We start from the raw sequence: 23,648 nt of genomic DNA, 5'->3' as shown, positions 1-23,648 counted from the left end.
AAATAGGTTTCAGCTTCTAGAAAAAACGCTCAGGCTGCAATCTGGAAGACAGACTGAGTTGAAGGGGAGGGAGGATAGGAGCTTAACAGACTAGATAACAAGCACCTGCAATTACCCAGGTGAGCGTTCAAGGCTTGGTTCTTGACTAACAGCCAAGGAAGAGAGAACCCGGATCCAGTTCGAAAACAGAGCCTACTAGGCTTCCCAGATTAGAAAAACAGGAATTCAACCATCACACTGTGAGGTTTTCTAGCGCAGGCTTCAGACGCTTACGTACCCACAGGTGCTTCACAGATTCTCGTTTGGCACCCCCCCCCCACCACCATCTCAGGAAAACTACAATCCCTGCTGAAAAGTGAGGCTCCGAGCCGCTGCCTCGATCTTCCAAGTTCCCCTTTGCCTTCCCCCTCCGTCATTGACCCACTCTGGTATTCTTAGAACCTACGTTCCCTTTTGCTCTCCTTGGCTTCTTAGCTTTCTAAAGTTTTGAGAGAGAGAGAGAGAGAGTGAGAGAGTGAGTTTGGGCCCAGAAAGACACATCCCTAAGGTTTCTGCTGCGAGACAGTTTTTGAGGAAGGGGGACTCCCACTCATCTAACTTCCAAGAAAAAAAACAAACCCACTATGTTTGCAAAACCCGAACGGGCGCCGACTCAGCCTCAGCAGGAAGGCTAGCGGCTCGGGAACGCCCGCTACGCAAACACAAGCACGGAGAGGGCTTCCGCGGCCCCCCGCTACAGCACGCTCGGCCCCCGCAGAACTCCAGCGAGGAGCCGCCCGAAAAGCCCGCTCTCTCTTCCCCCGAAAAACTCCGCAACCCTTCTCCAACCGCGGCCAGGACCACTCTGATGGAGTGGGCGCTCCCGCGCCGCCCTTTTACAGGACCGTGTGTAACGTCACTTCCGGGGGCGGGGCGGCCGGGGCGGCCGGGGCGGGCCCCGCGCGGGGCGGGGGGAAGGGCGGCCCCGTCCGCGCAGGCTCACGCGGGCTGCAGCCGCCGAGCCGAGCGCTTGACTATATATGGTCAAAGCTGGGGGCGAGCCGCGCGCGGGGCCGCGCTTCCGGGTTCGGCGCGTCCGCAGCGGCAGCGCGCAGGGCAGGGCGCGAGCCGGCCTCGGAGCCCCGGCCTCGGACCGCCCCCTCCGCGCCCGGCACGCCCGGCGCCGCCTTTCGGCCCCCGTCCCCGGCCCGGCCTCCGCCAGTCTGCTTCGCGGCGCGGGCGGCCTCGGAGGCTCTCGGCGAGCGCGGCGCGGTAACAAGTGGGCAGGATGCCGTACGAGATCAGTAAGTACCGCGGCCCCGTGCCCCCGGGGTGGGCGCCTATGTCCCCCGTCCCCTCGGCCATCGGTGGGGCGCGGGCGGCCCGGCGGGGTCCCGGGCCGCGGGGGAGGGGTGAGGGCGCAGGCCGGCGAGCGCCCCGCCGCCCTCGGGGCGCCCGGCGGCGATCCCCGGCCCGGGAGGGGGTGCCCCAAAGTTGGCGCTGCGGGCTGGGCCCGTGGGAGCCCCCGCGTCCCTGAAGGGCCTGGTCGGGAGCGCAGACCAGGAAGTCGCGCCGTCCCTTGCGCTCCTTCAAAGTGGCTGCCGCCCCTCCTGGTGGTGGCAACAGGTGACCGGCTGAGACCGGTCCAGGGCCCCTCTCTAGTCCGCTCCCACCCCTCGGTCCTCAGCCCGGCCTGGGGGATGAGGCGGGGGCTGCCCCTAACGTGCTCTGCTTGATTTGTGTCTCCGCAGAGAAGGTGTTCGCCAGCCTCCCCCAGGTGGAGAGGGGCGTCTCTAAAATCATCGGCGGCGACCCCAAGGGCAACAATTTTCTTTACACTAATGGGAAGTGCGTCATTCTAAGAAACATCGACGTGAGTACCTCCTCCCCGTATCCCCCCGCCCAGGCGGGGGTTCCTATCTTGGGCGCGACTCTCAGGTTAATTCCTCTTCCCCTCTACGGCTTCTTCTCCCGCTCTCCGCAGCCTGAGGAGGGTGAGGACGCCACGCCCCCTCAGCCTTGGGACCACACCTCGGAAGCCTAGCAGACTAGCAGATGGTTTCAAGGTGGCCAGGCCCACTTCTCACTCTTTTCATGGGGAAACTGAGGCTCAGATTAGTTCAGATCATAAGTATAAGCGCTCTGGATTAGGGGGATCGGACACACCCGGCCAGCTGCTGCTTGACCTTGGGGTAGCTGGTGACTTGGGCCTGGGAATCCCAGTGCCCTCATCTGTAAAATGGAGGTGATGACACCAGGCTCCCCCCCCCCACTTCCCCTGACCGCCTGTGCCCGCTGAATGAGATGATGCGTCCCTCCCACTGGCTCGCCTGGCACACACCCAGTGCTTGGTAAATGGCCCTTGTGTATAATCATTACCAACACCCAGGGGCTCTCAGTGTGAGCGGCCAGGACTCACACTCAGGCCTCTCTGCACACCATCCGGATCTGAGCCCCGGCGCAAAATCAGGAATGGTTTATTCCCATGAAGCATTGAGACAGACATTCTGTACTCAGGCCAAGAATGCTTGTCGAGCCAATGTCGTGGGGAATCCTGTTACTCCTCTGTAATTACCCAAACGACCCAGTCTGCTTGTTGGTCTCCCCACCGCCGGGATTGCACACTGAAATCTTTCTTCACCCTTCCCCAGCCTGAGTGACGGGATGAAAGGGGAAAGTGCCAGCACAACCATTGGGGTGGGGGGGGGGATGTTCTCCTGAACTGTGCTTGGGGTCGGGCCTCGTGCACAGTATGTAGGTAGATGATTTTGATTGGCCGTGCTCCCAAGGGATGTCAGCTTAGATTCACATCTGTTGTGAGTGATTACCCCTAGTGGGTTGGGATTGTTGCTGATCGGGTGCACTTGCCCTCAGGAACCTCACAACTGGCTGAGGGAGCGAAGGAGCTGTGTGGGCCTCTGCTTTCTTGCCTGTAAAAGGAGAGGCCTCTACCTGGTCTGAGGTGCTTCTGGCTCTGCCCTCATCTCTGGGTAAGCCAGCCTGTCACCGTTGCCCCTCTGCTCAAGGACTGAGCCCCGTGTGACAGTTTCAGCCCTGCCCGGGCTTGCTGGGCACCTCAGATGAAGGGGGTGGGTGGGTGTGAACGTTCTCTGAAAGTGCTAACAGCTATTGTGCTAGTCACACGGATTCCTAGAAAGCTGATCTGGCCTCGCTCAGAACTGGGGGAAACCTTGCCAAGGACTTAGATGGTAATGATCCGGAGGTCTCCAGGGTGAGGTCCCGAGAGTTCGAGTAAATAAAAGTTTAGACGACCCAGAGTAGACACTCACTGGCAGTTTGGCAAACAAAGTGGACTGAAGCGTTCTCAGGGATCCCGAGCATTGGAACACCAGGCCTGCCCCTAGCAGTCATGCTCATGTCCCTGCAGTCTGCGTGTACTTCCAGACGGGAGGCCTCCCGTGAGGTGGCCACTGTGTGTCTGGTCCCAGGGAGGGTTCTTCAACTGCAGCCTCTCTCTCAGCACCACCCCCACCCCCCGCCACTGGGCCCATTGCTCCGAAGAGAGGTGAGGCCAGCGATCAGAGTTGTTTCCACCGGAATTGTTCACAGTCGCACACGAGCACCCCCTTCGCCAACATTCCCCGCCTCGTGCAACTCATTCTGCTCGTTCTTCGGAAGTCTTTCTTTTTTACCAGTACCCCAGGCTTCACCGTTCTCTGTTGAGGGTGCCTCTGCTCTTCTTTCCCACCTATTTGTAAGTTTCTGCAGGGCCCAGGACAGCACGGTGCTGCTAATGCGTCCCTTCCTGATCTGGATGTACATCAGGCACCCCAGGCTCTTGTTGGATTGAGGGACCGTTGGTACTCAGTTAAGCATGGGCACCGTTTTTATTAGGGTACAACATTCCTGGGAAAAAAGACGTGAGCCCTCGTGAACATTCAGGGAACAGGAAGGAAGGTGGTCTGGTTAAATTACAGGCTCAAGAAGGAGAAGAGATCCGAAGGAAAGGTGGAGACCCGGTTGTGGAATGTCCAACAGATGTCTGATTGGCTTCTACTTGACGTGTCCTAAGCACAGTAGGGTTTCCTGTGTGTCCTGTCCCCCAGACAGCAACGCTATCGCTCCAGCTGTTCAGGCCCCAAACCTTGAACTTCTGCTTGATTTCCCTCTTTTTCTTCCACGCCATGTTTAATTCTCCAGTGAATCCTAGTGACTCCTCTCAAACTAACTTCAGAATCCGGCATTTTTTCTACCTGCTGTTTCCACCTCCTCCAAGCTACCATCCTCTCTGGGTTGCAAGACAGAAAACCCAAACTGGTCTCCCTGATTCCGTGCTGGCTCTCCTCCAGTCTGCTCTCAGAGCACGGCTAGACCGGGTTTGGTAAGATAGGAGGTGGCATTCGTTGTCCTCTTTGCCCTCCCTTACTATGGCTGATGTGGCCTCACCATCGAGCCTGGTACCTCGGTCTCACCCCCAAAACCCCACCCCACCCTTCTCACTCATCTCCAGGCACCCTCGCCTCTGTGATCTTCCTGAAACATGCCACACATCTGTCTCAGGACATGGGAACTAATAGCACTCCCATCCTGGCCTTCTCTACCCCTCAGCGCTAACATGGCGGGAGCCGGTGAGCAGGCCACCACATCCTATGACCAGATATGCCCATCTGCCTGTCTTCTGTAACTGGAAGCTCCTTGAAAGTAGGACTTTGTTCTTCTGTTTCTTTCACCTCTGTGTCCTCCCCCAGGAGAGTACCTGGCACATAACAGGTGCTCAGTAAGTATTTGTCACAACGCCTTGAAAGCCAGGCTGTGCCATGGAGATAACAGGCAGCCATTGAAGGTTTTACTGCCTAGAAATAAGAAAAGCTCCGCCTGCATAAGGTTGCTGGATCTTTATTTTGTGGCGTCTCCCTTTCATACCAAACAGGTATCCATACCCTTGTGACTTCCCATTTGGAAGTTCCCATTCGTTGTGTGGACTTAAAAGTTGTTTTGTGAACCCAGCACACCGGCACTTCATAAACTTGAGGAAAGAGTATTTATTTCCTATCAGCACATCCGTGGCCACACCTGCAGAATTAAAAGTTTCCAGTGATGTGGCCATCTGGAATAGAAGAATCCAGGGGCGGCCTGGGTGGCTCAGTCTGCTATGCATCTGACGCTTGATTTTGACTCAGGTCATGATCCCAGGGTCGCGGGATGGAGCCCCGTGTTGAGCTCCGTGCTGAGAGTGGAGCCTGCTTAAGATTCTCTTTGTGCCCCCTTGTGCTGTCTCTAAAATAAAAATCAGAAAAAAGAAAACTCCAGAAGAGGAGAGCCTGGTATATTCTTACTTCGAGGCCAGCGTCGCCATTGCCCCTGCCTATTCTGCAGAGACAGGGAAGAGCTTTCTCCCAGTGGCAGTGAAGAAGCTTCTCCGTGATTCTGAACTGCCCAGTGTCAGAAGCCCCTTGAAAGCTGCCACAAGCAGTCAGCAGATTGGCTACAAGGGCGAGTTTGGGGCTTGCTTTTAAAGGACCCGGTCCCAAGGGGCGCCTGGGTGGCGCAGTCGGTTAAGCGTCCGACTTCAGCCAGGTCACGATCTCGCGGTCCGTGAGTTCGAGCCCCGCGTCAGGCTCTGGGCTGATGGCTCAGAGCCTGGAGCCTGTTTCCGATTCTGTGTCTCCCTCTCTCTCTGCCCCTCCCCCGTTCATGCTCTGTCTCTCTCTGTCCCAAAAATAAATAAACGTTGAAAAAAAAAAAATTTTTTTTAAAGGACCCGGTCCCTAGATTCCAGAACTGAAATCTGTATATTTGAAAAAATTAGGTGCATGAAATCAAATTCTAGGAAGTGAAATGTTTGTTGCAGTTCAACACTCTCTGCTTCCAAGTGCAGTATGAAGTTCAGGGTTGTTGAACCTGAGTGCTGAGCTTCTCATGGTGCGGTCTGTAGCCAGTCATGTGTAGAAGGACCACCTGTGCATCCCCCCCCATGGGGGAGGGGGTATGTAAAGGGACAGATGGCTTGAGAAGGGCTGACGTTGTCCCTTCTGTCTGTCTGCACGTGCCTCCTGAGTCCCTGCTGTGTGTGCTGGGAGCACAGATCCAGGGGAGGCCCCCTCCTGCACGGAGCTCGTGGCCTCGCTGGGAGTGAAACAAGCCAGCAGGTGACCGAAGGGAGCAGTGTGCTGGGTTAGCACCTGTGCAGAAAATGAGCAGGGTAGCACATGCATGAGCTTAACCCGGGAGAGACCTGGGGGAGGGTCTGATCTTTAAGAGGAGTCAGGCCCAGACAAGGCCACGGAGCTGTGTGGACCAGTAACGTGATCAGATCTGTAGTAGAGCTTGTTCTGTGCCTCAGGTTGGAGGTTCAAGACAAACGCACTCCGCAAGTGCTGATTAGCTGCTAGAACCAGCCCTTGCTTCCTGTTTTCCCCCACACGTTCACCAAGCTTGTCTTGCGGAGCCCTGCCCATGGCCACCGTGTCCAAGATTTAAATCAGTGGCTAGGAGGAGGTTTTGCCCCCAGCCCCACCCCCTAAGAGCTATCTGGCAATGTCTGGAGACATTTTTTTGTGCTACTGGTATCTATCTAGTGGGCAGAAGCCAGGGATGTTGCCAGGACCCCAAAATGCTCAGGACTGTCCTGTAAGTTATGTGGCCCAAAATCTCGGTAGCGTTGAGAACCTTGGTGAGTAACATTCTAATGCTCTGGTTAGGCGCTTTAAAAGAATCTTCTGAGTGATTTGGGGGCACCTGGGTGGCTCAGTTGGTTAAGCGCTGACTCTGATTTCGGCTCAGGTTATGACCTCATGGTTTGCGAGTTTGAGCCCTGCCTCGGGCTCTGTGCTGTGCTTGGGATTCTCTCCCTTTCTTCTGCCCCTCCCCCGCTCGTGCTCTCTCTTTCTCTCAAAAATAAATAAACTGGAAAAAAAAAAAAAAAGAAAAAGAATGTCCTGAATGATTTGGAAACAAGAGGGAAGAACCAGTTGCACCACAGAGCAACAAGGAACTTTCCTGGAGAAGGGACACCTCTGAGTTGGGTTTTGGAGGATGAGTAAGAGTTCTCCAGGAAGAGGAGCGAGACAGAGACATAGCAGAGATGGGGGAGAATCTAGACCGGGAACCAAATGTGCACGGAGGTTGGCGGAAGTTTGACATGGGCTCTGGGCGGTGGCTTCAGTACATTCCTTAACCCTGTCTGTGGGGGTGTAGAGCGGGCTCTCAGAGCCTTGGAGCTTAAAGAAGTCAAGGTTGCCGCCTCATGTCTGAGGCCAGCGGAGAGGTGGTCCTGGTTCCCGTTGGGTTGTGGAAGTCGGCCGTGCCCGGAACGGTTGGAGGTGCCCATTTGGATCCCTGTGCCGCACCCAGCCGTCATCCCCCACGGGGCCTTGTTGCAGATGACGTGTAGGCTGTGCACTGGAAAGGGCCCTTTTTTGCTTCTTTGCTTCTCTTCCAGAGTCTCGGTAGAACCTGCCTGGCTTTGGTGGTGGTGGACCCCCTAGAAAGACCTGGATCCCAGGCTCTGCTCAGCTTGCTAGTAGCTTCCACCCACCAGTTTTATCTCTGCTCCCTGGAACCTTACCCAGAAAATGGCAGTTGCTCCACCGCAGGCCATCCCAGCCTGGGCATCCCCACCCCCAGCCCCAGCCCCGCCCCGCCCGTGTTCAACCCTTGTCTGCGGGGACCGCAGGCTTCTGCTGGTCCAGCACGCTGCCCTGAGCCCCGCCTCTGGTAAAGGAGCTCATCTTTGTTGAGCACTTGGTATGCTGGGCAGTGGCCGAGCACTTCACGTACGTACTTCATCCAGTTTGGTTTTCTTATCTGTAAGAACAGGGAGAACAGGTAACAGGGTCACTGTGGGATGTCACAGAGTCCTTTCACAAGTATTCCTGGAGGGTTGCCTGGACTGTGACGGTACGCGGTGCCGCCTTCTTCACATCCGCCCTGGTGGCTCAGTGCTGTCTCTTTCTAGAGGTGCCAGACTGAAGCCCCAGGGGTCCCTTGATGACTGCTCAGTGAGGCCCTGCGCAGGCAGAGGGAGAGGAGGGACAGGAAGGGAGGTGGTGGTGGCCTTGTCTGTGCTGGGGTCCCTGCTCTAAGGCTTGGTTTGCTCCATTGGGAAGGGGTTGAGCTGGGAGGCAGGAGGGAAAGTCACTCCGGGAGGGGTGGGCCCTGTAGGACCGCTGAATGACCTGGCCCCACACCGTTCAGAAACCTGTGGGCTAGACAGAAGTGCTACTCTGAGTTAAAAGAATCAGGCTAACGATGGTTCCAACCATAAGTGAGAGGCCAAAACTCAGGAATGAAGGCTCTTACCTGACTTCAGGTCCCCACCTCCACCGCTTACCAGCGGTTAGCCTTGGGCATGTCATTCGTTCTGGGCCCATGTCTCTTGGCCTGTGAAGTGGGTTGTGAGGTTACCTTCCTGTGAGGTTTCAGAGGACTCGGCAGAAGGGTCCACTGGCCAAGAGTGAACCCTCCATACACAGCGATTTCGCAAACGGCCCTCAGGGTCCAGCGAGCCCTGGTCTCCTGGGGCATTTGGAGGCTGCCATGTTGGATCAGATACAGGCCCTGCCCTCTGTGGAGTCTGCTTAGCGTGAAGCCTTGCGGATGTCAGAATGGCCCGTGGTACATGGCGGAGAGTAGTAAGGGTGGTGGGGTGGGAGGTTGGATGGGAATAGGCATTGGGGGTTGGGGGAGACCGTCTCCAGTTGGGAGCATCGGGGAAGGATTCTCGGAGGTGGCTTTCACCTGGGTGTTAGAAGGTAACAGGAGACATCATCAATGATCAGGAAGGAGCGAAGGCGTTCCAGGCCGAGGCAGATAAAGGGAAGAAAGTCACAGCGATTTCACGGAGGAAGGAGCAGGGCATCGTGGAAAGTGGACCTTGGATTGCTGGGGGAGGGTGCGTTTCCTGCAGGCGAGAGGGAGCCTCCAAGGTCGAGCAGGGCGGTGCTCGTTGGGTGCAGCTTGGGTGGCGGGTTTTATTTCTGCAAAGCATTCGCTCACCACTGGATCCCAGGGCCAGCCCAGATTCTTGGAAGGAGTAAATGAGCCATCCGTCCGTGTTCTGTGTGTCTTTCGAGGCTGTGTGGAGGGGCTCGGCTGCTGGGTTCAGCCTTGCCAGTCGGGAAGTACAGATGTCTTGTAGCTGCTTCGGAGCCAGGTTACCGTGCAGTAATTTGAGTTTGTCCTTGGTCATCAGTGAACAGAGGCTCTTGCAGATCGAGTCTGATACACGGGTCCAGCTACCGGTTACTGCTTTTAGGAACTAGAAGAATTTAGAAAGCTCTGAAATGCAATCCTCCTGGAAGGTCACGCTCACTTTGCCTGGTCCAAGTTTGGAGGAGCCTAGGGCTTTCTCTGGAGGCTCCAGGGGACATCGGCTGCCGCAGGACAGCCCGGAGGCCCCTCTCGCAGAGCCCTGTCCGACGGCTTCAGCCCTGGTGGGCTGGGGAGGCCTTTCCAACCTCCTGATGCATCCGCCGCGCTCACTGTGGCTCAGGAGCTGAGGTGAAAGCTGCCGCTCCCTGTGACCTGGGCCAGTCACCAACCCCACTATACATGGTGTGATGGCCTCTGACCCCTCCTTGGCACTAGATAGAGCCTGAGCAGACATGGGGACGTGAAGGAGCTTTGGGGAAGCTGGCGGCCCAGATGCTGCCCAAACAAAGTGACTTTCGGGAACCCCCCCCCCTTTCATTGGTATAGCGAATCTCCCGGATGGGGCAGGGCCTGGGAAGGTATGGGGGTTAGTCTCCTGGCAGAAGGTCTGGCCCTGGGGAGGGGTCTTGGCGCAGGTGGGAGGCCAGGGGTGTCTGGTCCGCACAGAGAATGGGCCTCCTGAGGTTCGGTTGAGAGGTCTGCTTTCATCTGGCCCCGCTGGGCCCCATTCTGGCACTCTGTCAGCAGCCCAAACACCCTCACCTTGCTTCCCCGCAGGCCTTTGGGTCTGCAGGTGCGTGATGGCCGGCCATGGCCCGTGTCTTACCGTGAGGCTCCCTGACCTCCCAGGCACAGGGGCTGCATTCTGGGACTGACCCCGGGGTCTCACCAGCCCCGAGCTCTGTGTGTAACTCAGTGATGTTGCTGAGTGCCCACTGCCAGACCCTGAGCTGGGGGTGGGTGGCTCCTGTTCTAGTCCCCACGTGGGCCTGGGGAGGGAAGGGGCCCTGGCCAGGTAAGGCCCAGGGAGCAGCTCTTCAGCCCGGGAGGGCCTGAGTGGGGCTGGAGTGGGGGGTCCTGTGTGTGCTGGGGGGTCCGGGAAGAGTGCAGTTAGTGGGGTCGGGTTTTGCCGCTCCCGAGGGAAGGATATCAAGCAGGGGAACCAGGTGATGAGACATGGGACTTAGAGACGGGGGATGAGGGGTGTAGCGGTCCACGGAAGGTAGAGAGCAGTCCAGAAGGTACTGTCGTGGTCCCCAGGAGGGACCTGGACGGAATCTGGCAGGGGCGGAAAGAGGAGGTGGGTTTGGGAACTGTTGAAGAAGACTGGCGGGGGTGTGGAGGGCCAGGAGCAGGCCTGGGGTCGGGGGCAAGTAGATGGAAAGTTGTGGCCAGCCAGCCATCCCCTCGGCACCCGGGTCTCGCCCTGGTCTGTGTCTCAGGTCTCCTGTACCCTGGTGGCAAGCACCCGCACTGCCAGTAGAAGTGCAGGAAGGCCTGGGGGAGGGGCGTCCCAGCCTCAGCACCCTTTGGGGGATGACCCCAAGGCTTTGCCTGAAGCATCTCCCAAGGCCCCGAGGGAGGCGGAGCTCCTGCCGCCACAGGGTTATTCCTTGGTGCACCCAGAATTGGCTTCTTTCCCTTCCGTGCCTCATTTCCTCTCTTCCCTAGCCCTGCTCCAAATAAACTGCTCACCCAAGTGTATTCTTCACCGAGGCAGCAGGAGAGGGACAAGTGAAGGGGATCTGCCACCCCCTGTGAGGCAGGGGAGTGGGTGTTGGGTCCCAGTCCTGGGGCCTTACAGACTCCAGATTCCGCTGATCTGGAATGAGCCTGAGCTGGCAGGACACAGTGGGGACAGGGGACCCGTTATTTCTGCCTCTAGTAGCCAGCCTCCCTGTGTGTGCCGAGCAGAGCTGGGGAGGTTGGCACACACTCAGCTGAAATCATCGTGTTCAGTTGGAGAATCTGGCCCCTCGCTCGCTGGCTCAGTTGCATTTGCAAGGCAGACAAGAGCCATGTCTCATGCAGCCTGGGATTCTGGTGCCGAGCCTGCTGGGGATGACCTCGGGCGTTTCACAGCCCCTGCAACTGGCAACCCTGACCGTTTAGGGGCAGAACTTCTGCCCAGAACCTCTACCTACTCATCTGGTATCCCTGCCCTGGGTCCTCGGAACCCCCAGTGGGCCTGAGTGCCAACATATTGGCAAGTTGTCCTTGGGATGGGTTTCTCATCTGTAAAGTGGGCTGGTGGTGCCCCTCAGTCAGCCTTGAAACAGACATCTGGAGAAGGATCTTGGTAGTGGTGGCCTGTCTGAGCACCTCTTTTGGCCAGTTTCTGGGCAAAGGGTCTTGTCCATAGTCAGGTTTTGAAATTTTCTTTTTAACGTTTATTTATTATCAAGAGTCAGACAGGCATGAGCATGGGAGGGGCAGAGAGAGGGGGAGACACAGAGTCCAAAGCAGGCTCCAGGCTCTGAGCTGTCAGCACAGAGCCCGACGTGGGGCTCAGACTCACGAACCGTGAGATCATGGCCTGAGCCAAAGTCGGACGCTTAACCGACAACCACCCAGGCGTCCCATGGTTGGGTTATAGAACATGAAGCACTAATTTGGGCCAGGAGTGGGTTGGATACCAGACATCTTAATTTTATTGAGGCATAATTTAGATATAGGAAGGTCAGGAAGATTCCTCTGCTGCACAGCTTGACAAATGTGCACGGCCTGTAACCACCACTGTAATCTGGACACAGAACCTCCCGTCATTTCCAGAAGCGCTCCCCTAACCCGTTGCGGCCAGTGGGCTCCCTTCACCCCAGCACCCAGCAAGGACCAATCTGCTTTCTGTCCCTTTAAGTTTGCCTTCTCTGGAACAACCTGGAGAAGGAGCCACGCAACCCAGGGTGGTCTTTTGTGTCCTTTTCACTTAGCATAATGCCTGTAGGTTCACTGGAGTTGCTGAGTGTGGTTGCTGAGTTGGTAGTCGGTCGTTTGCTCCCCCTTATCGCAGGGTTGTATCCACTGTATGGATCCAGCGCGGTGTTTCTTCATTCGCCTGTTGGTGGACCTTTGGGTTGTTCCCAGTTTGGGGCTATTAATGCATAAAGCAGCTATGAACCCTCACGCATGTGTCTTTTTGTGGACGTGTGCTTTTATTTCTTGGGTACGTACCTAGGAGTGGGATTGCAGGGTTTTGTGTGGGAAGCGTCTGCCTAACTTCGTGCAGAACTAGCCAGACTATTTTCCATCCGCGGCGTCTTGCGTTCCTGCCAGCAACACGTGAACATCCCAGCGCCCCGCACCCCTGTCCTTGCCAGCATTTGGTGACATCGTTCTTTTGGTCTTGCTGATTCCAGCAGGCACGTAGCGGTATCTTATTGTAGTTTTGATTTGCTTTTCCCAAAAGGCTGATGACATCGAGCACCTTTTCCTGTGCCTGTTTGCCATTCATGACATCCCGTTTGAATACATCGTACCTTTCTAATTTCACTAGCAAATGATTATTCTCAGGTGGATTAATCTGCGAAGAACGTGTATCAACTGCCTGCTACGTCACTTAATGCTAAGCGTTAAGTCTCGGGGGTAAAAGGGACTCCGTCCACTTTTCTTTCTCCAAAAAACTGTTTATTGAGCACCTGCTACTCGTTAACTGCCATCATGGCTGAAAAGATAAATGCCCTGGAAGCAGGTTGCAGAAAAACAGATGAGAAGAGATGACAAGAAGGTTCAGGACTACAGCTCTCCCCGCTGTCCAAAAACACAGTGTTCTAGGAAACGTTTTGTGATCCAAAATGGCCTAAAGCAAAGAAATAGTTATCATTACTTTATAATGAAAAAATTTTTGAGTGGTCCTAGGCCCACCCCCAAATCACCTTTCTCAGGCTTTTCTGAGACCTTAGGACACATCTTGCTAACAGATGCACGAAATAAATTGAGATAAAGCGCAGATGCTCTCAGACACAGCTCGGAGCTCTGGCAGCTTGACGCTGCGGTGATGAGTGTGGTTCCCAGGGAAGGAGCTGGGGGGCGCCGCTCGCTGCTCCGGGGGGTGGGGGGGGTGCACAACCGCCCCATACCGGCTCATCTCGCTGTGGCACCGATGCCGAATGCTATCTTGGCCTTTTACCTTTCGTCATGAAAGTGAAAAATGCTGTTCAGATTTCTTTCAGTCAGTGGAAACAGGTACTTAATGTACGTCTTTTGGAAAAGCGGAGCGGCACAGCGCAAGCGTTGGAGGCACCGAAGAGAGAGGAGGCCGTCCCGGGAGGTTTCATGCAGGAGACAGGTCTTTGGTTAGGCCTCATAAGTAGGTGTCAGCAGGCAGGAGGGCTGCTCCTGGCCAGGGGAACAATGTTTGCAGAGACACGGGACTAAGAGGAGAGCCAGAAGGCGGCAGGCGGTGGGCGGGGCTAGAATTCAGGGTGTACCCGTCTAGACTCAGTCTTGAGGGATGGGGATCCCATAGCCAGAGGGCGGAGAAGAATGCAGGCCTCTGATCTTGTGGTCAGGTCGGGGAGAGGTGGGGGCGGTTGGGGATCAGGTTAGATGTACCTGCAGCAGCCGCCTCTGGAACGCTGGGCATCCCACACTGGGACCTGCCATGGCCTCAGTCTCCAGCCTGTGGGAAGCTGCCTCTTTCAAGAGCCCTTGGTTTAGAGAAAGTGGACAGCGGGAATCAGGAGTAGATGACCGCGTCTTTATTCCCCCCTGAAAGAAAGCCCGGCTGCCGAGACGAATTGAGAGCATCTCAGTATGCGTGTGTCGGGTTCACTGAGGCCTCTCGGCTGTGTGTGCGAGTGGGGGACGCCGTGCTCTACTTTTAGTAAATTCTACGTTAAAACCTTGTTGCTGAGTAGTAGAGGTACTCCTGCTCCCAGATGCCGGCCCCGTTCTTGGTGCCAGTCCAGCCAACCCTCCATCTGTGCTGCGAAGTGAGCGGGAAGCCCACGTTTCCCGGCGAAGGTTGTAACAAAGAGAGGCTCCCACCCGCACACCCCACTGTGCTCCTGGAGCTCGAAGCAGGGCCCCGTGACAGGCCGTCCAGTGGCAGCCGGGGTAGAGATGCTTGTGAACAGGGGGACCACAGGTGCCTCAAGAACGCAGCTGCCGATGGCAGCCTCCCACCAAGGGAAGTAGGACAGTCGACTTTCCGTGCAACTTCTGTCTCGTGTGTGTGTTTCACAAGTACGTACTGGTACTATGGCAAGTGCGGAAAAGCAAAAGACAGACAGACCATCCTCTCAAGTTCTACAGCTGTAGGCTAAAGAGAAAGAGACGAAACTACCTGGATTTCTGTCACCCGAAGATGTGCGGGTGGGTAGAGGTGCTGCTGAGATTTCTCCCTATGGAGGTTTTGACTTGGGTGCTTGTGTGTGTGTTATCCCAGTCCCCACGCCCCAACATCCACTAGCCGGGGGAGTGGGAAGCATTCCTTGTGTTCCTTCTGTGTCCTCCTTGCAGAACCCAGCCATTGCTGACATCTACACGGAGCATGCCCATCAGGTGGTGGTGGCCAAGTACGCGCCCAGCGGGTTCTACATCGCCTCTGGAGGTACCTGTGTGCGTGGGTGGCTCACGGATGCATGTGGTGGGGTCCGGGAGGCCCCCAGGCCAAACTGGGCTTCGGGCTTGGGAGGGTAGGGTGGTGGGAGGTGGGGGGGGGGAAGGGGGGCAGCAGGTGGAACCAGTGTGATTAGTTCCACTTGGGGCTGACAAGGGATGTAGAAGCCTCCAAAAAGCCCCATGGCAGGACTTTGTAGTTGGCAGTGTTCCAGTTGGTTCCGGCTCCGAGGTCAGCAGAAATGCTCACTTGAGGCTGGCCAGAGGCCTTTGTGGGCAGCTGTATCATGATGTTTTGGAGCTCATTTTGTGTGTGTGTGTGCTTTCTGAATTGCAGCTTTGTCTCGTGTCACCTTTATTCATGAGCTGCTCCTTTCCCAGTCCCTCTCAATGCTGGCCTCAGGCAAGCGCTCTGGTCTGTGCCTTTGCTCTCTCTAGCCAGGCTTTTGTGTGGCTCTGTGGGAGGCTGGCTAAGCGGAGGGACAGAAAGATCTTTGCCACGTAGGATGCTTTGTTTACCCCGGGTCTTTGGGGTAGATCTTTGATGAGAAAGGGAGGCACAGAAGTTAGCGTGGCTTACCCGCGTCTCGCATTCATTCACTCACTCATTCGTTCCTATGCTCTACAAGATGCTTATGGCCGCCTTGCCTGTGCCCAGCCCTGTCTCCGGCCCCAGGGAGAGCCAGGCGAGTGAGCTGATGCGGGCCTGGGCCTTGTCAGCCTCCCCAGAGAACAACAGATGAAGGAATGGCTGGAAGAACTAACCAGCCAGGAGAGGAGGCTGGAGTTCATACACTCCGGGAGCCGTTTGGTCTGCACTGGGTCGCTCCCTGTCCCTGGAGGGTGTGCCCCTTACTGACCGCGCAGGCTTCCTTGAGTAACTTAACCTTCCTGGGCCTTGAAGTTCTCTCCCAGAAACTGGACAGAGGATCCAGAGTAGCAATGGGTGTGAGAGGCCTACGATGGTCTTGCCCTGGTGGCCACCTGACAGCAGGTGACCCAAGTGTCTGCCACTAAAAGTAGGACATGCCAGGGCAGCAGGTGTGCTGGCTGGTGACAAATGCCGGCGGTCAGGGTTGTGTGTGAAGGGCTCGGCCAGGAGTCTATCCTATAGTGGGCACTTAATGACGCTTGTGTTTAGCTCTACTCCAAGGCTATCCGTAAACCTTTCATTTATTTGTTTTTATTTTTTCTTATTTTTTTTTTAACGTTTATCTATTTTTGAGAGAGCGAGAGACAGAGCGTGAGTGGGGGAGGGGCAGAGAGAGAGGGAGACACAGAACCTGAAGCAGGCTCCAGGCTCTGAGCTGTCAGCACAGAGCCCGACATGGGGCTCAAACTCATGGACCGAGAGACCGTGACCTGAGCCATCCAGGCACCCCTCGTAAACCTTTGATTTATATTCCTTGATTTATTTTCGCCCTGCAGTTCCGCCCCCTGTTCCTGCTTGCCAGCAAAATACCTTTTCCTTGAAAGCCCCAGGATGTGGCCCTGGTGCCGGGAGCCACAGGTCCAGCCGCTGAATCACTTGGGAGCCCCGGGCGGGGTGCTGCACTGGCCGGAAATCTGGGCGCTTCAGACCCCAGCGCTGAATTGGTGAGGGAGGCTGGCCCAGAGACCGTGGCAAAGGACAGTCCACAGAAGTAAAGGATCGGTTTGATCTTGACTTTCTCGGAAAAGTGCCCTGACTTGGCAGAGGAACTGAGGGAGGTTTGGGCCGTGTGCAGATCAGGTGTTCCTGGGCGGAGATCACGTTTTCGTTTCCAGCCTGCTGCTCCCTTTAATCGAGTGCACACAAGGAAGCCTCCACTGCAGAGATTAGGTCCTGGGCTAAAAATAGTGTGGTCGTGTAGTAGGGTTTGGAGTGTGCAGGAGGGAGGCTGGGAAAGTGCGTGCTCTGGTTAACTGGGTTACCTGGAACCTGGGGTGCCCAGGTTCTGCAGGGGAGGGGCCTAGTACCCCGGGAGGCCTGCAGCTCGCTCCCAGATGGGGTTCTAGCTTTCTGCGGGACCTTTAGATTCCTGTAAGTCTGAATGGTCTGTGTCTGCTCAATGATCAAGCCTTCCGGAAGGCCTGAGTAAGGAGCCCATGGCAGGGGCTGGACCCCCAGCCCCAAAAAACACAGTCAGTCTCTGCCCCGGGGTCGATGTAGCCCACGGTGCCATGTTCTCAGTGCAGAGCCATTTCCAGGGCAGGCCCAGTCCCCTCCAGCAGTGTCTTCTTTGTGTAATTTTGATGCTGGCGGTCTGTGCCCCACGCTCAGTCCCTGGGGCACCCCCCGGGCTGTGAATCCCAGGCTGCAGAGTGGCGGGCATCCAGGAGAGGGCCCCATGCCTAGAGGAGAGGAGAGGAGAGTTGCTCAAGTGAGGAACATAGAGGAGAGGCCTTGATGAAAGGCACTGAGGGGCCCTCACACTCCCTGCTCCCTGTCACCGCCCCCCCCCACCATGTTACTAAGCTGCTGGAGAGAGGCGGCAGGCTCACCCAGACTGCCCCCCTCAGTGCCCCCCTCTTACTGCCTGGAGGGGGAGACGCCTTCCAAGTGGCAGACAGCAGGCACTCTTTCCCCATCGTCTGTGGCCTCCTGCAGGTGTCCTGTATCCCAGGGAAGGTGTCTTTGCTGTGCCCTCAGCACTTAGCATGGGCTTGGGGCTCGTGGGCCCTTGATCAGTATCTTGTGACTGCACAGGGTGCTGCCTGCCCCAGTTGGGCCTGAGCACCTGGCCTGAAAGTCCCACTGTCTTCTTTTCTAGTCCCAGCTGCTTCCAGAAAGGATTAAATGTATGGAAGCAAGCTAAGGGTCTCTCAGTAGATGAACGGGTACAGACAACGTGGCGTGTATATGTATGTGTATGTATATATATACGTATACACATATATACGTATGCACATATGTATACATATATACACACACACAGTGGAACATGACGCAGTCATAAAAAGGATGACACCGTGCCACTTGAGATACCACGGGAGGACCTAGAAGGTATTCTGCTAAGCAAAGCAGACTGAGAAGGAGAAATACCATGTGATTCCTCTTAGGAGTGGAATCTTTTTTATTTTTTATTTTATTTTTTTTTTTTATTAATTTTTTTTTTCAACGTTTATTTATTTTTTGGGGACACAGAGAGACAGAGCATGAACGGGGGGGGGGGGCAGAGAGAGAGGGAGACACAGAATCGGAAACAGGCTCCAGGCTCTGAGCCATCAGCCCAGAGCCTGACGCGGGGCTCGAACTCACGGACCGCGAGATCGTGACCTGGCTGAAGTCGGACGCCCAACCGACTGCACCACCCAGGCGCCCCATTAGGAGTGGAATCTTAAAAAAAGGATGAATTAACAAAAAGCAGAATCAGGCCTGTAAATACGGAGAACATGCTGGTGGTGGCTAGAGGGGAGGGGGTGCGGGTGGGAAAATGGGTGGAGGGGAGAGGGTCGGTCATACGGGCTTCCAGGTGTGGAGTAAGGAAGTCACGGGAACGAAAGGCACAGCTCGGGGAATACAGTCGGTGACGCTGCGATAACGACGTGTGGGGACAGAAGGTAGCTACTTGTGAGCACGGCGTAATGTGCAAACTTGTCACATCCCTGAGTTGTACCCCTGAAAGGAACGTCACGTCGTCAGTTATACCAGACGAGCAGGGCCCGTGGGAGGCGGCTGGCGGTCTGGTGAGGGAGGCGTGGGGCGAGCAGCTGGTGCCGGGCCTGGGAAGGAGCCTGAGCCACCCAGGAAGCAGAGCCCAGGGAAGCGGGAAGGCTGGGTCCGTCCTGGTCGAGCGGGTGGGACACTGTCAGCCTCTGCTACACTCAAGTGTAGATGCCGATTCTACGTGACTCCGTAGAGCCCCCTGGACCGGCCTGGGCACAGCCGACCACAGCCTGGTGTGTGCATGAGTGTGTGCGCACGTGTGAGCGTGAGTGTCCGTCGTGCACACATAGCCTCTGCTTTTTCCTTTCCTTTCCTGCTGGCTGCCTTGTTAGGGACACCCCTGGCTGCAGGTCCCCTTTGCAGCTCACCTCGGCCAGGCAGCCTTCCCAGACCTCGCCCAGAGAGCACCAGGTCCCCAGGACCCCCACGTGGTGCTCTCCATGTGGAAGTCAGCTTCTCCCTGTCTGCCGCACAGGACTGTGGGCCCCCGGGGTTTGCTCATGGGTCAGGCTCTGCGGCAGCCTCCTGCGGAGCCTCAGTTCGCTGTGAAGCGATGACTAACTTGGTGACGGGACCCTGGCGGGGAAGGGAAGGATGTGCCGCTTCCCCTTCCAGGACCCTCGTGGGCCTCACACGGGGATCCTGCAGCACCCAAGTCGTCTGGGCTGTGGGGTGTGCCTTAGATGCCAGAGGGCGGCACGGGTGGAGTGGAGGGGAGCCCCGGTGGGGGCCACCGTGCGCGTCACGGCATGCATTAGCTGCACACAGCTGCACTCCTTGTCTGTGTGAGCATGGCCACTGCACGGGAGAGGTGGCTGTCACTAGTACTGTCACACTTTGGAAATGAAGAACTTCGGTCCCAAGCGTTAAGAAAGCTGCCTGAGACCCATGCGCCGCTTGGATCCCCCTACGAGGAAACCACAGTCCCAGAACCAGACCGCTTCCTGATGCCTCGGAAGTGCGCCTCCGCGTGTCTCTGGGCGTTCTGATCCACACCCAGGGTGCGTCATCCAGGTGACTGCTGGCGCCCCCCAGAGACCCGGTAGTGGCCCTCATAGAGGCCACGGGCTCTGGTTGACCGGTGGCGGGTTTTGCTTACCTGAGACACATCCCTCCTCCCAGCAGCAGCCTCGGGCAACACCAGCAAGCCTGGGAACCCTGGGCGGTGCTGTCCGGGCGTGCCTTGTGCCCACACGGCCCTGCCCCAGGGGTAAACTTGGCTCTCGCTACCCCCTTGTGTCCACAGATGTATCTGGGAAGCTGAGGATCTGGGATACCACGCAGAAGGAGCACCTCTTAAAGTATGAGTATCAGCCTTTCGCTGGAAAGATCAAGGACATTGCTTGGACGGAAGACAGTAAGAGGATCGCAGTGGTCGGGGAAGGAAGGGAGAAGTGAGTCTCTGGCCTCGGCCCTCCCTGCCCGTGTCCCTTGGCTTTGCTTTCTTTCCGGGTGCCCCCGGTGGGAGGGGAGCAGTGACACCTGTGCCAGCTTGGACTCGTGTGGAGTCCCCCCGGGGCCCTGGTACCTTCCCTCTGTCTCTGACATCCGTGGCCCCTCACCTCTTGGAGCTCCAGCCGTCATGCCCACAGTCCAGGCTGCAGGAAACGAGAAGGTGAAAGAGTTACAGCTCTCAGGAGCGTTACCGGGGTCCCTCCCAGCATGCCACGGCCACACCTGGCTGCAGGGAGCTGTGCACCCCACCTGAGATGGTCACTTAACGAAGGAAGAGGGGGCAGGTGGCCCGCAGTGGCCGCCGCGCTCACGGCTCTAGTGACCAGTGGGGTCAGTACCGCGACTCAGGTTTCCGACTCCGAGCGAGGTCAGGGTTCCCCCCAGGGCACCACGGCCGCCGTCAAGCACTTGGAATTTGGCAGGCACACATCTCCCTACTCAGAGGCTATTTTTACTGCGTGTTCTGACAGGTATTAATTCTGCCATAGCTTTTCCAGTCATCCTGTTGGTCTCAGCAATTCCATTTTCATTCAGTCACACGTAGTAACCCCCGCGGTACGTTTTTATCAGATGCCAGCTGAGCGCAGGACATCCTCGCCTTCCCAGCAGGGGTGGCTAAATATCTTGGTCCCGCCCAGTAAAACTGTTAGGAAACTGGTAAGCCATAGGGCTACTCCCCTGGCAGGTGTTTCTAAGGCACATTCCACATGGGAGGCCTGTCGGCCTCGACCATATAGACCGAATAGGGATTCCAGTCCCTTCCCGAAGGCACTTGCTCTCGGATTCTCCAGCAAATACTGTGCAGAGCTGAAACCATGGGAGGCCTTCGGCGTTGACTCCTTTAACGAGCGTGTGTGAAGTGTGGCCACGAGCACTGCCCACCCCCACCCCGAGCACTGGCCACTCAGCTGCCCACATCTCATTGACTGTCCCCAGGGTTGACTTTTTCCTGTGACTCCTCTCATTGGGTCAAGGTTTGGAGCCGTCTTCCTGTGGGACAGTGGCTCTTCCGTGGGCGAGATCACGGGACACAACAAAGTCATCAACAGCGTGGACATCAAGCAGAGCAGACCGTACCGGCTGGCAACGGGCAGTGACGATAACTGTGCCGCGTTCTTTGAGGGGCCACCGTTCAAGTTCAAGTTCACAATCGGCGTAAGTGGACTTTCCCCTGGGGGTGGCTTGCACGCGAAACCAGCAGTCTAGACCTGCAGCTATGGCAGCCAGGTCGCAGGCACGTGCCATTAACGCCGTGACGTGTTGACGCGTGGACGGAAGTGGAGTTTACAGGGGAACTTCACACACGAAGTGCGTGGGGCAGCACTCGAGCCCCCGGCCCGCCTAGTCCTGCACTCAGGCCCGCCTGGATGCTTCCAGCAGGGAGGCGCTCGCCCCGGGAGAGGTGTGTGTTTCTGGGGTTGCAGGGAGGGTGCATCTCTGATGCCGTGTGGCCAGGTGAGCGTTCTGGCTGGAGGAGCCTTGTCAGAAAGGGGTGGCCCAGGCCTGGCTCTGGTGGTGCCACCTTGAGACCTGCTGAGCCTCCCAAGTGATAGAGGTGGTGAGCTTCCGGGGATACCTGGATTTGTCTCGTCTGGTGAGGTGATGAGGGCAGGGTCCCAGCTGGAACGTGACATGTGATGAAGAGAGTTAGATGCTTCAACTCTCAAAGACTCATGCTCTAAATGCCTTAGCGGAGCATGTCCTAGCCCTGCACGTGCTCCCTGACTGCGACGAGGGTCTGAACCTAAGCCTCCCTTTTCCCGTCTGCAAGGTGGGTATGGAGGCATCGATACCAGAGCATTTTAACCATGAACTTTACTGCACAGCTGCCCGCGGGTCCAGAGCGGTTCCTTGCCCTACCTCATGGAGGATTAAATGAGAGAATGCCCTTAAAGAGACTCACTGGGGCCTGCTCTTAACTCCGGTGACTAACCACAGTGATTCATAGATAGCGGGCAGGGTGTGGCTAGAAAGGATGATGACACTTCCTCAGCAGGTCCCCCACAGGGCAGCACTGGGGCAGTGGGCGGAATTTGCTGTCGGACACTGAAGGGCTCTGCAGGGGTTCCTGCTGGTAGTGAAACAGGCTTCCATCCATCCCCGGGGCCCTTGAGCAGGGCCTGGTCGGCTGCGTGGGAAGCACAGCAAGGCTTTCTGTGCCCTGCAGAGCGTGCAGCTCAGAGGTCCCTTTGCAGCAGTCCGTGTGGCTGTCTCCTGTGGCTGCTGCCTGGCTTGTAGGTGGTGGCGGCTTTATTGAAGGCTGTGGCTCGAGGTCCGTGCTTCCTACGCGCAGGCAGACGTATCATGGGATACAGGGTGAGCAGTGGGTGCTGAGTCAGACGGAGTCAGATAACTGAGCGTCCTGCCTCGCACCCAGGAGAGGAAGGAGGACGGAGACAGGAGGTTTCTGTGGCAACAGGAGGTCGTCCTAGCTTGTCTCAGTGAAGCTGTCCCTGCCCCCAGGTACCCCCCTCCGCCTTCCCCGCTGTTTGATTTCACTTGGCTGTGATCTGGGCTCTGAGCTGGTGGGGCTCCCTTCCCCGCCCCGGGAGGGATGGTTTCCTCTTCGCAGATGGAGAGAAAACCCGGCAGGGAGCAGCTCAGTGGCAAGTAAGCGGAGCCAGGTTTTGAGTCCAGTCAGCTTGAGCCTGTGACTTCACCCCACTGCCAGCCTTCTCCACGTGCTCACTTGGAGCCTTGGCCGGAAGGCCCTTCCTTGTTCCGTTTTCCTTTCTAATCTGAGAACACAGCCCTCGCCCCAAAACCCTGGCCCGGGGTGGGGGTCAGGTGCGGACGTTTGCCCGGCTGGCACCTGTGCCCAGAAAGGGCACACAGCTCGTCCCCACAGTCTGCCTGTGGAACCTGTCACCCGTGCGTCCTGCGTAAGGACCTGGGAGAGGTCAGAAGGGCTGTGGGCTGGGAATGGGGGGCACTGGGTGGCAGCCCAGCGCGGCAGCTGGCTGGCTCTGCGACCCTCGGGTGGGCGATTGGTGTTCTGGGTCTCTTCAGGAGACGGATGGTGACGGCCCTCCTCCGCCGGCCCCGCTGAGCTGTGGGCGCACGTGAGCTGCTGGTGAATGTCTCCGTGTCCACGAGGAGTTCCTTGGGCTTCCGTTGGAGAAGATTCTAACAGGCTCAGTTGGCCTAGAGAGTAAAGGATGGGGAGAGCACTTGCCCCCGGGCACCCACCCAAAATGCCTTGTAAAGTGTTGACAGCTTTGTAGATGAGTCTGACTTGTGCACGTGTGTCTGCCCTGGAGCCTCAAAACCCCGGAGTAGGGGCGCCTGGGTGGCGCAGTCGGTTAAGCGTCCGACTTCAGCCAGGTCACGATCTCGCGGTCCGTGAGTTCGAGCCCCGCGTCAGGCTCTGGGCTGATGGCTCAGAGCCTGGAGCCTGTTTCTGATTCTGTGTCTCCCTCTCTCTCTGCCCCTCCCCCGTTCATGCTCTGTCTCTCTCTGTCTCAAAAATAAATAAATGTTTAAAAAAAAAAAAAAAAAACCCCGGAGTAAAGCTGGAGTGGATGGCTGGCTGTCCACCCGTCCAGGCTCCAGCTTCTTGCCGTCTTCCTCTCGAGCACGTTTAAGGCCATGGGATAAGGGGTGGGCATGTCGGGAGCACAGAGGAGCTGGGTTCCAGTTGCCCTGAGAAAGAGGAAGTTGTGCTCTCAGTGTCGGCACGCACTGAAATCAGAAGCCGACGGCGCTCATACCCGAGGGGAAGTGAAGGGGTTTCTGAGACAAACCAGAGCGACCATACTCACTCGGGTCAGACCGCCTGCCCGTCCTGCTGGCCTGAGGAGGGGAATCAAATTGCTTTCCTTTTTTGTTCTCGCGTTTATTGGTTTAAACCAGCCGCTCATGTCGTACAGAGGGAGTATAGACTCCTGGTTCC

The 23,648-nt window shown here is 57.0% G+C and overlaps 1 protein-coding gene across 1 annotated transcript in view; it reads left to right on the top strand.

Annotated features, from left to right (window-relative positions):
- The first annotated feature begins 1,171 nt into the window (after positions 1–1,171).
- WDR1 (WD repeat domain 1) overlaps positions 1,172–23,648 on the top strand; it is a 45,242-nt gene continuing 22,765 nt past the window's right edge. Inside the window, exons 1-5 of the mRNA XM_047090379.1 lie at positions 1,172–1,283; positions 1,731–1,852; positions 14,554–14,644; positions 19,548–19,695; positions 20,731–20,911. Of these exons, the coding sequence (XP_046946335.1) occupies positions 1,268–1,283; positions 1,731–1,852; positions 14,554–14,644; positions 19,548–19,695; positions 20,731–20,911 (558 nt within the window). The 5' untranslated portion in view covers positions 1,172–1,267. The remainder of the gene's footprint in view (positions 1,284–1,730; positions 1,853–14,553; positions 14,645–19,547; positions 19,696–20,730; positions 20,912–23,648) is intronic.

Source organism: Lynx rufus, unplaced genomic scaffold (genome assembly GCF_022079265.1).
Source record: "Lynx rufus isolate CCGP_SWC_20201006 ecotype Redwood Valley unplaced genomic scaffold, mLynRuf1.p SCAF_3, whole genome shotgun sequence".
Classification (NCBI taxonomy): Eukaryota; Metazoa; Chordata; class Mammalia; order Carnivora; family Felidae; genus Lynx; species Lynx rufus.
Note: the sequence above shows the minus strand (reverse complement) of the source record. Positions and strands in the feature narration are given on the sequence as shown.